At 29.3% G+C, this 15014-nt stretch overlaps 1 protein-coding gene across 1 annotated transcript in view; it reads left to right on the top strand.

The window, feature by feature from the left end:
* LOC111638023 overlaps positions 1–7659 on the top strand; it is a 46663-nt gene extending 39004 nt beyond the window's left edge. Inside the window, exons 12-17 of the mRNA XM_023383648.1 lie at positions 541–644; positions 712–787; positions 1574–1662; positions 1756–1980; positions 4195–4376; positions 6550–7659. Of these exons, the coding sequence (XP_023239416.1) occupies positions 541–644; positions 712–787; positions 1574–1662; positions 1756–1980; positions 4195–4376; positions 6550–6637 (764 nt within the window). The 3' untranslated portion in view covers positions 6638–7659. The remainder of the gene's footprint in view (positions 1–540; positions 645–711; positions 788–1573; positions 1663–1755; positions 1981–4194; positions 4377–6549) is intronic.
* The last annotated feature ends 7355 nt before the right edge of the window (positions 7660–15014 follow it).

Here is a 15014-nt window from a genome sequence, read left to right as displayed (position 1 = left end):
AGTTTCCTCACCACGATCTCGCAGAGGTCTCCTGTGACTGGGCTTTTCATTGGTACACCATGTTGTTGTTTGTAGGTAACTCCATTGAATTTAAAGAAGGAGTGTAGCAGAATTTGTGATAAAAACTATTAATTCTGCTGTCTTGTAGTGTGTCTTGGTTTAAATTTAGATTGTCTTTTCATGCTGGTTATATGAGATATACAACAGAATATTGTTTATACATATAGTTTTTGTAATGTGCATTCAAACGTCTATTTTAGTAAACACCAAAACTTAGTATGTAGATAAGAAAATTTTATTTCTGGATAAACAGTTTAACATACTGTTGGAACTGGATCTTAAATCCAGTAGAACATTTGTGAATGGAACCTGAAGAAGGCCATTGTACTGTACATGGTGAAAAAATGTTCATTCTGTTAATAAACCTTCTATTTTTACAGGATTTAAGGGTTTTTTGGTACTAATTTCTGTTTTATAAAAATAAATTTCAATATTTTTAAATTTTGTTTTAATAAAAATATTCTTTTAAAAATTCTACAGTGGAGACATATTTAGAACTGTCATGTTCGTCTGTTGTACCTGGAAATGGAAAAAATAAAGAATATGCACTACACGTACTTCATTTAGCACAAGGAAATATACAAGTGAGAATTTATTCTATTAAATAATTTTATTTAAACCAATTTAAGTAATTTATTATTAATTTTATAGGAAGCAATTTTACAATTAATGAATCCAGCTCCTACATTACCAGCTGGTCATCCACTACTTACTTATCATTATCCAGGTAAACTGTTCTTTTATAATAATAAAATATAACCTATGTAATAAATATATATTTAGCAAATTACTATTGAAAACATAAAGTTTGAAAGTATCTCTTACAATATAAGAGATTGAATATGATACAATATATCATATTCTGTTTTAACAAAAATATTAGCTTACATAGTAAACATTTTGCTGTCATTTGTAGTTTTTAGATATAAATACAATAGACTTACTATAAGAGAAAATGATGGCTTAGTTTGTTATATTTAAAAAAAAATATTTGATGTATTCTTTATTATAAATGGCTGTTAAGTATAAGATACCTTGTAAATTTATAAAGTATAAATTTTTTTATTATTAAAAAAATAAACAAGAGAATTATTGAATTTATATTAGTAAATAATTTAATATTTAAAATAGCATATTCTTAAAAAGAAAATCACGATGTAGGAGAAATTTAGAAATAAGAAATAAAATTTGTTAAATTGAATTGACGTTTATTCTGTCATGTTTAAATAAAATAGTCATACAAATGCTTTTGTTTTATGAATAGGAAATGATTATTTCTAATTATTGTAAATTAAAAAAGCAATTAATTTTAAACAATTAAACTAGAAATATCATTTTAAGTTAATAATAATACTATAATGAAATGGCATGTTGCTTGATAAATACATTATCATAGTTTTTGTTTATTTAATTGTTCAACAACAAATAGTAATATGAGCAGTTTAAATGCTTATAAGTTTACAGTTTATAAGTTAACATATTTTAATCACTTCTCATTTTTGTCAACGTTTAGAAACTGATAAATGGACTCCAGAAGATATAGAAACATATCATCAATTATTAATCAGAAATGACAAAGATTTCTTCAGTATTGCACAAGAGGTATTATTAATAAATATTTTGAGATTAACATTTGTTTAAATTTAATTAAATTTTGAAACCTATATAACTATATCTTTAATTTTTTATTTTTAGATGCAGTCAAAAAGTGTGAAGCAATGTGTTCAGTTTTATTATATCTGGAAGAAGGTGTGCCCTGAAGAATATAAACGGCTAAGACTTATTCGAAGACGACGTGAACAGCAGTCTCAAGAAAATATGATTTATGTCACAAGAAATCAAACATCAGATTGTACTGAAAATGAAAAAGGAGATGTACAAGAAGCAAATGATAGAGAAATGCAGTTCTCAGATACAACAGTAAGTAAATTCAATAAACAATAATCACAATTAATTAATTTCAATTTGTTTTTAATCAATCAGATAATGATTAAAACCATTTGTTATATTTTTAATTAATCTATTAATTAATTCTATTAATCTATTAAATTGGTAATTTAGTTTTAGTGAGCAATTCTTATAATCATCACAGTTAGTGGTATTCAATAGTTTTTCATGTTCAGAATATCAGAAGCACAGTTTTATGAATTAAGAGTCAGAATCAGTGGCACTAGGAGTATTTTGTGCCAATATGGTTGTTTTAGAGGAATGTAATGATGGAAGATGCTGCTGCTTTTGCTTTAATTTTTTGAGCATAGCTGTGTATGGTGTTAAAATATGTAAAATAATGTCAAGCTTTTACTTAATAAATTTCATTGCACAAATCAGATTGTTATATTTGTAAAAGAAGGTTGTAGAATATTTGAAATAATGAGTGACTGGATAAAGAATGCAATATTGGGTGGTAGGTAGATAGATAACCTCTGCTTAATCAATTTTCAAATTTGTTTGTATCACTGGGGTTTGTTAGCAATTAAAATATAAACCTGTTTTCCAGATATTGATTGACTTTAGAAATGAAGCAATGATGAAACCAGTTCAGAGACTCTTCATTATTAAAGTTTACTTGTTTCACTTTCAATATGCAGGCAGCATATTCTTGTTGTGTCCTCTAAGAGCTCTTAAATTTTGCATTTGGTAAATTAGACTAGACTTTGTTATGTAGCCTATTGTATAGTTGCTAAGAAACAGCATAATTCAATCTCTTGTTACTTTAAAGCTTTGAGCCACTTTCTCTTCTCAATGATACAAATCTATAAGATGTGCTGAGGCATATTCAAAATAGTACCATTTCATTGATGATGTAAATCTATATATTCTTATTAATGAGCTTCTTCAGTTGTACAGATAAGCCTTAGCAATGATTATCCAAAACAAACTTTTCTGTAATCTTTACATTATATAGTAAATGATATCTTTTGAAGTTCTGAAACTAGTCTTTGCTGGCAACAAAAAATGGTGTCTGTGACACTGTGGTTGAGGACATCTTTTGTTTCAATCTTTTATTAAGCATTTGGCCTTGGCAGAAAGCATGAAAAAACCTGCCTGTAGATTTTAGTCTTGTTTTAATCTTTGATCCAAATGAATGCATTGTTCATTTTTGTCATCACTTTACCATGTGCATAACCTGTGTATTTAGCAGTATAAGTTTTGCTGAGATGTGAGAGATTGAGTTCCTTGGTATTTTTTATACATTGTACATTGTTTTCATTGATATCAAAGATACAACCTACAATCTTCTCATGGTTTTGTTAGTGTCAAAAGTTTTTGTTACAGTTAAGAGAAAAACGTTAAAATAACAGTTAAAAATGAATTGACAGAGCTCTGGATTAACTATTATGCTAGAACTTTGCTAATTGATTATATAGATATTACATAATTTGGACTCAAAGTAACTAAGCCTAACCGCATCTTGTATTAAATTTAATAGAAATTACTCAACTTAGTTTATTCGGAGAATATCAGTTTGCAGTGAGACTTGAATCCACAACTGCATATCATGCAAATGTGCATCTTCAGATTAAGCAGAAATATAGTAACAAATTACTTTTCATTTTTATACTATTATGTTTTCTTCAGAATGAATTTCATGTTAAAAAACAGACAGCATGTTTATTAATAGCCAGAAGTAATTAATTGAACTATTTGCTTTCAGCAAAAACACAAATCTTATATAAAACAAGACTCTGCTGTATAAGTTATTGTTTTGAACCATGCTTATAATTTGAAATCATATAGTAATGTAAAAATGAATTTTTTATGGTATAATTAAGTTAAAGATACATTTTTATTTCAAAAAATGAATAAATAATACTTGGTAGTGTGTAAAGTGATAATTTTATGNATTAGAACAAGAACTAGATGATCATCAGGGAGAAAGAAGTAACAAATATCGTGAATTACGTAAACGAGAAGAAACAATTGATTCGTTCTTATCTTCATTTGATGATAATAGAACAACTGAGGAAGAAAAACAAAAACAATTGCAGATAAACATTGTTGCTCTTTTAGAGCGTGTTAGTCGAAATTTAGCTCATTTTCAGCAACTCCCAACACCGCAAGAATTAAATGTCCTGAAAGACGATTTAAGGTCTGTTTAATTTCAAATTTTATTTAAAAATTTTTAAAATACAGGTGACTAGTGGAAATGGCCTCGTTATTTCTAATGGAGCAAGTCCTGTTCAGAATACTGGTGAAGCTACAAATCATTCATCACCTTCTAGAACAGCTAATGGATCAAATTTTATACCTATTGTTGGTACCTGTGATATGCCTCTGGAACCTTTAGAAGAATTCCCTTGTAAAATTTGTGGAAAGTAAGAAAATTTTTATTTAAGAATGAAAAAAAAAAATTATAATCTTGCTCTAATTTTGAAGGTATAATATTTTCACTATTGAGGTATTTATTCTAAACTTCACTTAAAAATCTTCACTTCAAACTTCAGTTCACTTAAAAATTTTTAAATCTTTAGAATTTTGACTTATAACTTGAAGTTGAGTCATTAAACAAGTTGAAAATGTGAATTTAGAATACAATGGATTCCTCATTGGGCTGCAATTTGGAAAAATTGTAGACCTATAAATTCTCACTGTTGTCCATCTGTCTTTTCTTAATCTCAAGAATGGAGTTAAAGGAAAGTCAAGATCACATATGGAAAGCTTAGGGTATGAGGCCTCAATTATATATGAACTTTCAGTTTGGGCCTGAAGTCATATTATTTCAATTCAAAAATTTTTCCCTAAAGTTAGATAAATGGCTGGCACAACTCTATTATTAACAGGGAAAGTATGATGTACAGGGCAAGACACTACTACTAATTTGAGGTTGAGAACATATATTTTAAATTGAATAAATTAAAAATATGATTAGAAATTGCAGCCCAGCATTGTGACAATGTCACAATAAATAATTGCTCACGTTACATTATCTTTTCATAAGAAAATACTGGTTCACATAATGTGATGTCTTGTGCAACTGTACACATAACGAGTGAAGTGTAGATGCATGCGATTGATGGACTTTTTTTTAATATAGTGTTGTATAGTATGCAAGGGATTTTCATCCTAAATTTGGGGTCTTTTTTTAACAGTTAAAGGGTAAAAATTTTTATCTAGGGAATTTTCTTGCTATTTTATATTTTAACAATGTAAAATATTATTATGATGATTTATTAGTTTTTCCATCTTAATCTATAAAACAGGTAACATTTTAAAAATTTGACATAATCACCACCAATCTGTTAGATATGTGTTAAGGTGTTGTTTTCTAGTTTTCCAGATAACAGATTCTACTCTCGCTTTGGATATGGATATCTGTGTTTGTTCACTTTTAATGGGGAGGTGTTTAAAGCCACTAAAAAATTGGTATCGCATGTGACAAATAATTAAGAAAAAATTATACTAGTAAATCTCTGAACTTTTTGCATCAATTAGAAACCATTACATGGGATCCATTGTATATATTTTTTTACTCTTAAAATTGTGTGTGCTTAGTGATCTGATAATGCCTGAATTAGCCTATTTTAAAATTACAAATATATTTTGATTCTTTATTTTGAAATCTATATATGCTTAAATGTGGAGAAAAGTTTTCTAATCTGGTTTATTCCATTAATTTTTTTTATTAAAGTTTTTATGTTTTGAAAATTTTTATTCATTCACAGAAATGATATTTTCTGTTATTTTAATTATTAATTGTTTTAATTAAAATTTTTTTTTTTTTTTTGTAAATATAATTCAAAATTAGAGAGGTTCTTACTATTAATATAATTAGTGTTTTCTTTAATAATTTTCAATTAATATAATTTTAATTTTTACAGTTTTTATGTTTATAAAGCAAATACTCTTAAGCATAGAATATTCAGATACAGTACATAAGTCAATTTATGTGTGCTTATCTTTAAACATTTACTGATAAACATGGGACATTCAAAAAGTTACCAGAAAGTGGTTATTACTTGTAAACAAATGCTACATTTATAATTAATTGATTCAAATGTAAACTTGTCAAGACTTATTGGGTATTTGTGTCTAGCCTCATCATTTTTTTATTACTGTATTAAAAAAGGGTACGTTCACTGCAGTTGATAAATCAAGTGAAATGTTTTGTAGTGCAGCAGCTGCAATCAAAGAGCACAGATTTTTACCAAAAGGGCTTAGAAAAAAGTTCAGACATCTACTAGTATACATTATAAAATTTAATTTATCACTCTATTTTTCGTATTTTTATTTACATTTTCTGGGAACTTTTTGAATGTCTCTATAGCTTAATGCTCTAATAGAATTTTTAAAATATTCTTTCTTATTTACTTTGCTTTTAATAAAGAATATTCACTAGTAAACAGGGTAAAATGTTTGTTCTGTATAATTATATTTAATGAATTTTTAGTTTTGATTACATTAGTTGTTGTAAAATTAGTAATCAACAAATGCCTAATGTACTTCAAATAAAAAATAATCAAGTTTTGATTAATATTTAAAAATTTACAGAATCTTCAATAAAGTAAAAAGTAGAAGTGCTCATATGAAGAGTCACAGACAGACTGAAGCTGAGAAGAAGAATAAATTTGAATGTTAGAGGATAAATGTAGAACTAATTGCTGAAGGAAAAAAAAAACATTCAGCTGGCCAATATTGTGATCATTTTTTGCTCACTCCAAATATTAGTGAATAATAATACAAACATAACATTTTAAATAGATTATAAGATTAATATTTTAGATTGTTGCATAGATGTATTTAATTACATTTGTTATATTTAGAAGGGGAAAAAATGTTTTAGAACATGTTATTGTTTTTGCTATCAGTTTTGTTTGGAATTTTTTTTATCTCCACTAAAAAAAAGGAAAAAAAGAAAAAAATTTATTGTCAGATACCTGTAATAATAAAGAAAAATATACTTGCCTTAATTATACGTGACAATTAAAATATTATTGTATATAAATGCCTTTTAATCCAAGAGAATTTGTTTTGAATGAATCAGAACTAAATTTTGAGCCTTATTATAGAATTACGACGGAATTAAATCTGTTACTCGCCGCAGTGAGAAAATGATTATAAGCGGAGTTATATATTAATTGAAATGATTATTATCTGTTTGAATTGAAAAATGGAAATTATATAATTTTTAAAATTAAGCCTTCGGTGTTGTCAGTGATCTAGATATATCATAGTTGACCCTTCCGGGATGTACGGTTCTGCAATGTATCATATCATTCGTACTATTTGTGGTATCACCCGAATCAATGTTACAAAAGGTTTCGATATGTATAGATATATATATATATATAAATGATCTCAACAAAAAAATGAAGCTGTTATCAGCTGCTCAAATATATCCTAGTGACAATAACAGCCCTTAAATATGTACAGTATATACAATATAAATATATATTATATACAGTGCATGATGTTCTGAGCTTACGTCACTTAAAAAATTTGTTGGTCGTCTTTATCTATGTTTTGTGCCATAACCGTAGTTTTCCTCATGTTAGAGTTGATCGCGTAAAAATACGAGTTATAAACTTATTATATGAACGAAGATCTCGTCCATAAAATAAGCTCAAAAAACGTGTTGTCACCGAGAGAATTCTATATAAATATATAAATAATGTATTGCCTAAATGACGTCACACCGTGTTGCATAAATTTGTGTTAAGGATAGAAATTAAATATATTTAAAAAAAATGATGATGATGACGATGATAATTATTTTTGAGATGTGAGAATATAATATTTTCCTTTTGTTTTTAAAAATGCAATCCCCCAAATAGTTTAGTAGGAGACTAAAAGAGAATATTTGATTTCTCCTGTACAGAATTTGACCTATACATGCATACAATATGTATAAATATATCCATTTTATGTATTTCTTACCTAATTGTATAATTTTTGAACATAATTGTTGCCATCCCATCCTTTCACTGTAATTTTTTGTATAAAAAATATTTTTGTATATTATACCACATTTTTTATATATATTACATTGCTTTATAATTTACCATCAAGTTTAGTTGCTACCACCAATGTATTCGTAACATTTATATATATATATAAATATATATTAAAAGAAAAAAAAGAAGAAAAAAGAAAAACAAAATTGTGATCTTGTAATCAGTGTAAATTTTTCTCTTGTAAATATATTGAGTATTATATATTGAAGGTCCTATTTTCTTGTATAAAAATTTATTATATGTACGTCTCTTATTATTGTACAGTGTCTGTTTTTTGATGACAGATTTAAAAAAAAAAAGTAGCCTTCTCTTTTGATCTTGCTGTTTATAATAATTGCATGTGTCCAGTTAAATATTGTGAAATGACTGAATAAAAAAAATTTATTTTGATAATAAAAAAAAAATATATATATATATATATATATATACACACACACACATAATAAATATATATATATATATATTAAATATCATGCAGTCTTCCCCTCCACCTCATGCTATTATTTTCTTCTTTTTTTAATGCATTTCTCATAAAATAGATTAAATAACAGTAATAGTAAGCATTATGTACTGGTATACAGTCATTTGTTTAATACCATTACAGATATTCCAAAATTTGTAATTTATGATTATTTTTTAAGAATGTTTTATTGAATTAAGTTTTAATAAATGAGATAAAAGACCCGAAAATTATTAAATTAATATTACTGTTATGTAAATAAATAAATATATATATATTTATATATATATTGAAAGTTTCTTTTCAGATTTTTGATGTGAAATTGTTTTAACAGTATAAAAAAAATTGTACATGCTTATATTGTAGACACTGCATGATGCCATAATTGAATTGATAATAAAATGTGTTTTTATAATGTTTCTAAAGTTTTCCTATTTAAAATAATGTATTTATAGGTTGAAAAAGTATGTTGTTAAAATAATGTAGAACTTGTGGTATGTGACGATTATAGATATTTGGGAATGGAAGTAAACCAAGATGGGAGAGATAATTGAGCAAAAAGGAAGCAGGAAAGAATGAAGGAATGAAATCTGGTGGTATGTAACACCATAGTGAGAAGTAAATTATATATTTTATAGAGCTGAAATGGATGTGCTGACAAGTTTGTGCAGATATGTATGCTAAACAAAAAATTAAAGAAGTGATGATTGTAAATGAATCATTGATCAAAGAAAAAGAAGACAGTTAATATGATATGGTTATGTGAGGATACAAATTGCCAAAGATTCTCCATGGAACAGAAACCACAAAAAGGAAGACTTGGGAAGAAGATATATGAGGAGAGAAGCATCAAGGAAGAAGTATGTATAAATAGAACAGTGGAAAAATTGTCTTAAGATCAGAATACATCAATCTGATATATTCTGATCTTCAGAAAACAATGCAATATAGGAGCGTCTTAAGGTGCAAGAATACAATCCAGCAAATACATTGTATTTGCTGGATTGTATTCTTGTCAGTTGTTATGCAGAATTATGTAAAAATTTAATATGAAATGTAGGAATAGCAACCTATATAATATTGATCAGGTTGTTTTAAATTGGAAATAAAATTACATGTTCATTTTCATGCTTCTTGATGAAAGAAAGGAAGAAAAGTTCTCTTAGTTTCATTTTCTTGGAATATACATTTCATGAGGTGTTTGAATTGTGTGCCCTGTGCTATCTGACAGTATGCTAGGCAACTAAAAACCTTCCTTAACACTTCTAAGCTGATCATCCATTATATGTGCAGATGAATTGATTATGTGGTGTTATAAATCTGTGACATTTTCAACTATTGTTCAATAAACCCTGACCTTTAGATTTTTAGTAGGGCTATATAATGGCATCAAATCAGGAGACCAGGGAGGCTGGATATGAACCTCCATGACCAATCCACAAGCCTGGAAAATAGCATGTAACCACTCAACTGGAAGCTCTTGTGGATAGGGTGCCGTCATATTGGTATAAAATGACATTTTTAAGAGCTGCATCTATGAGCAGTGGTCCAGCATGCCCTACTAAGAGTTCCAAGCACTTTTTGGAGGTAAGGTGCTGTCAATAAAAAGAAACCTCAAGAACTTTTCAGTCAAGTAATCCAGCCCAAATATTAACTCTGCTTGACAGTCAGGTATACTTCACTTGCAAGCTATGCAGGTTTTCCTGAACCCAGTAACACATTAGTGAAGCCACAAACATAAAAGGACACTTCATCCATGAAGCAACTTTGTCTGGGAAGGGTAAGGTCTATGTTGCCAAGATCCATAAACATTTCTGCAAAATTTATCCGTGCCTTATAGTCTTCAGGAAGAACCTCTTGATGACATTGGGGTTTGTATGGATGATTACAGAACTTTTTGAGAATTGTAGGCATTGAGGTTGATTAATTCCTGCCTCCAGAACCACACAGTGAATGTAGTAAAGTAGTTGGGTTTAAATTTAGTTAGTATTAAGATTGTAGCATGTTGGGGATAGGACCAATTAGGATGTAATGCAAGGAATTATGGAGACATGTCTTGTGTTGCATCCCTGAAGGTAAAGTTGTAACATTTCAATTCTGCCTTCATAAATATTCCTATATATTCTTTCACACACTGCACTTTGCTAAACCAAGTTGGAGTAACAAAATACTACTGCCTCAGACAGTAATTTGCGTAATTACCGTAACAGGTGCTTGCCTACAACAGCTCTCGAACAACGAACCACTTCAGTCACTTGGGAAAATGAGACATTAGCTCTAAGCTCCCATAATCTGTCCTTTATGAAAGCCCAATACTAAACCATTCACTATGTAGAAAAGTCAAACTTTGATTAGGACATGGGAAATCCACTTCCACTTCTGAAACTGAACTGTTCAATCTGTTAAACTAGATCGGAGGTTTCCAACTTTTTCATGTATCGAATCTCTCCTCTAAGAACTTTTCTATCCATCCCTTTAAATATATAAGGCATTTCACTAAGGTGTTTCGAGATGATAACAATAACGAGAAAATATGTTTCTAATAAAACAGAAGAGTGCCCACCTATTATTATTGTTCAAGAACGACTGAACAATAGACGCCAAGAGTCTCTCTCTTGGTATAATTTACCTCACGACCTTAATGAACTGCTCAATGTTAATTAACTTTCAATTTTGACACTTTTTTTTTGAAGTAGTAAAGTCTTAAGTTCGACATCACGCCTCGATCTTTAACCACCATAATTTAATAGCATCAATGCCCAATACAAGCTACTGTGCCAAATTTCGTTTCGTATCCCATCCTGAGATATTAAAAGCCAAAAGTAGTTTGGCTAATGAACACCGTGTTATGTTAATTTGGAGTATTATGCCAGTTATTCCCATCTGAGACGAGTAGGAAGGTAACCAAAATGGCTAGAATTGAACGGTAAGTACTTTTTGTTTTTTTTTTCCTTTTAAAAATGGTAATGTTTTCAGCTTTATTGCAAATCCGACTTCAGAAAGCGAAAGTTTTTATCTTTTTTGTTCTTTGAAATACGCCCCATTTTCTTTGAAATACTGCAACTTTCCCAAAAGTTGCAAAATTTCACAAAAATTAAATCCCAAAAAGAAATCATTTTTTCCAATCAAGAGTCCATACGTGAAGCAAACAGTTTAAAAATCTTCGCTCCCGTAATTACAGAAAACGCGTGCGCGCCATTCACCCTGCCTTGGCCTGGCGCGGCACGTATTATCATGTCGCGTTGTTCGTGGATAACAACAGAAGAGTGTCAAAAAGTGATAAGAATAAAACTAATATTCCCGAGGAGGTATTTTAATGCCGAAAAACTAAAGCCCGGGCCGTCCTCTTCTGGGTGTGGGGAGGAACTTCGAAATTTCAAATGGAACACTACAGTATATTATATATATGTGATTTTTTTTAACGCAGAAGCAATAAATTAGCCACCGAATTTGTAGACAAAGTATCTTATAACTGGAAGACCTGGGGCAACCTCCGTCGTCTTGCAAATCTCGATTTTATGTTGAGGATTAGTAACATCCCCATATATAAAAGAATGCCAACTAAAGAGACTTAGTAAGGGGAAAATAATTTTGGCAGAAGATATGAGCGTGAGCCAAACAACAGTTCGACTTTCAATAAAATACAGTGTAATATAATAAAAATTGCATATACTGATCACGCGGCATTTTAAATATGGCCGCAAGATCCGCCACACGATGCTTCTAGATAAATTTCCACCTCGATCGTCGATAATACAATCTTCCTCTTAGGCTTGGTTGCTTCCATGCGCTTCTTGCACGCCATGGTTAATTTATAGAGGTTATATACGTAACTAAACACACCAAAAGTAAAGCGAAAAGAGTGACGTAACACAATAAACACACCAGCAGTGACGTAACATATAAAATCTAAATACAGTAATGCTAAAATTTTATACTATACACCCAGACAACAGACGTGCACTATAAAATTCATACAAGAAAATGATCATAAACATAAATCTTGAAATTAAAAATAATGGTTAAATCATGCTGAGTTAAAATTTTGTAAAATAAAAATAAACACTATTTAAAACAAAAGAGTGTAAATAAAAAGCCTTGAAAGTTTCATTCAATGTAATCCTCGTAAGGAATATATTACAACGTATAATTTGTATTATTATTTCTTTTAGCAGAAAACAGGGATTTAAAAAAGAAAAAAAACACTTTTTGACTGGGATTAACAAACCATTCTGACAATTTGACGTAAACAGCTTTCTGTAATATAAACCATAATAAGCAACAATACGTTGAAATACAAATACATAAGAAAATAATATAATTTCATTTTCATTGACCTTTAAATGAAATGTTTTGTGCGAATCTGTATTACAGCATTACCTCTATGCTGTGAAGAGTATAAGTGAAACATATTTATTCTCACTGAGAAATACACCCGTAGAATGGAGAATAATAACCTCCTAATAGAGAATAATATGATTCTGCTTGGAATTCTGTAGCTGTTAATATATGAACTTTTCATTTATATAAGTCAGTCTCGTGAAAATGAACAAATGTAGCTTGTAGCTGTAGGCATCCATGCATCTTTTCTCGTTGCAATTACCCACTTTTCCAGTTAGCAATGAAAAGTTGACAAACTTAAACGTAGTAAACAAAGTAAATGAAATATTTGATGACTTAAAACTGTTTCATATAGTGTCTAGTGAAACTCATCTATAGTATATGAGAGTAATTTCTAAGGTAAATCCTGACAAATACACAATCTTCTTAACAAAAACACGGGACTTTTTGCCTGTCACAGCAATGGAAGCCGTTGGTTTCAAATGGTGGCGCTGTAATCAGTAGCTTTGCCAGTCTATTGTAGATCGTCGACCTGAACCATACCCATTGTAAGTATGGCCAAATCAAATAGCATATCCACAAATCTTAAAAGGGGTGCAGAAGAAAACAATATGCCTTATAAAATTTTTCACTCGGGGAAAAATTTCTAGAAGGGGAAGGGATGAAACTTTGTTCTGCACACCCACCTAAATCCGTGACAGAAATGGGAAAATGGCTGTCTCCGTGCTTAAAGAGCGAAAAGAATAATTCGACACACGTGTCAAGTATAATGCAATATTTTATTAAAAAAATAAATAAGAANTGGAGTCTCATTTATCTGGCTCAAATGGGACTGGCTAAATCTGGATGACAAAAATCTGGCTAATCTGGAAAATTTGTTAACAACATAAATAACACAGTCTATATGCATTTTATTTTATATTTCTAATTTCTTCTCCATCATAACAACCACTTCCTTCTAGATGTCATTTTCACAGTGTTTACTTTACTTCACAAAAGATTGAAGGTGATTGAAACTCAGAAAAACAACAGTAGCTATGGATGTCAAGTGAATAAAAACTCATGAGATAAACTTATTAATATGTTCACTGCTGTGAGCAGCACAACATTTTTATTCAACAGGAAAATAGCAATTTTTTATAATTCAAAATCTTAAAACTTTAGAACAGGTTTAAGTAAACTCAAAGAACACTCTCACAGACATAACAATGAACATTGTGTGCTGATTCATAGAAAACAAGTTTATTTTCTTGCAAGCTGCAATATTACACTTGGGCAAGAATGTATTTAGTTCTTTGATTTTTGCATATGATAGACATATGGAAAATCTTAGAGGTTTTCCATATGTCTATCATAACATAATAATCATTTAATATAATAATATAATAGATTAATGGGATTCAGATAAATGGGGTTCCCCTGTATTCTTTTCATATATTCAGTAGCTTTTGATGATGAGACTATAATTTTTATAATCAGTGTTTTCAGAACTTATACAAAATTCTGAAATACTGATTAACAATTTATTTTTCAACTTAAAATAGTCCTTATAATAATGAATATATATTTGTCAAATACGATTGTAACGATATTTTACAAGAAGCATTTCAATGTTTTACAAAAGGCTTCTCTAGTATTATAACAATAAAAGTTGATAAAAATATACAGTCACTAAATAATATAATGAATTTTATAACGCTTCTACATATAAATAGCATCAATACTAGAACAATAGAGAGGTTTTAAGTCCACGACATAAGCACGCGCAATTGTCCAGCACCATATTTGTGGTTCGTTTACGTTTTATTTGTGTTTACCCGCGTTTTAGCTGGAGTTCTTGTGTTGTTTATTCGTCACGAATATCACTACGATGAATTGTTGTGTGATTGGGTGTAATATACTCAAGAACAAAGAAACGTCATTTTTTAAAATTGCTGGTATTATGTCATCAAGCACTCTAAACTGAGATGCTTTCACGACGAAGGCAATTTGCATGGCTCTCGAGAACTAAACAGAAAAGTTTCAACGCGGATAAAGTGAATATCAATACAAGAATTCGTCAGAAACATTTCATTTCGGGTAAGCAATAACATTTGATTAATCACTTAAGTGATAAGTAGTAAACTTTTGCATGTGTATCAAAGTGTGTACAAGCCGGTTGCATAAATCCCTTTGATAATAATTTTAACAATCACAGATTT

The sequence above is a fragment of the Centruroides sculpturatus genome, unplaced genomic scaffold, assembly GCF_000671375.1.
Source record: "Centruroides sculpturatus isolate CEXI.00-Female unplaced genomic scaffold, Cexi_2.0 scaffold1061, whole genome shotgun sequence".
NCBI classification, from domain to species: domain Eukaryota; kingdom Metazoa; phylum Arthropoda; class Arachnida; order Scorpiones; family Buthidae; genus Centruroides; species Centruroides sculpturatus.
This window is presented reverse-complemented; position numbering and strand designations above follow the sequence as displayed.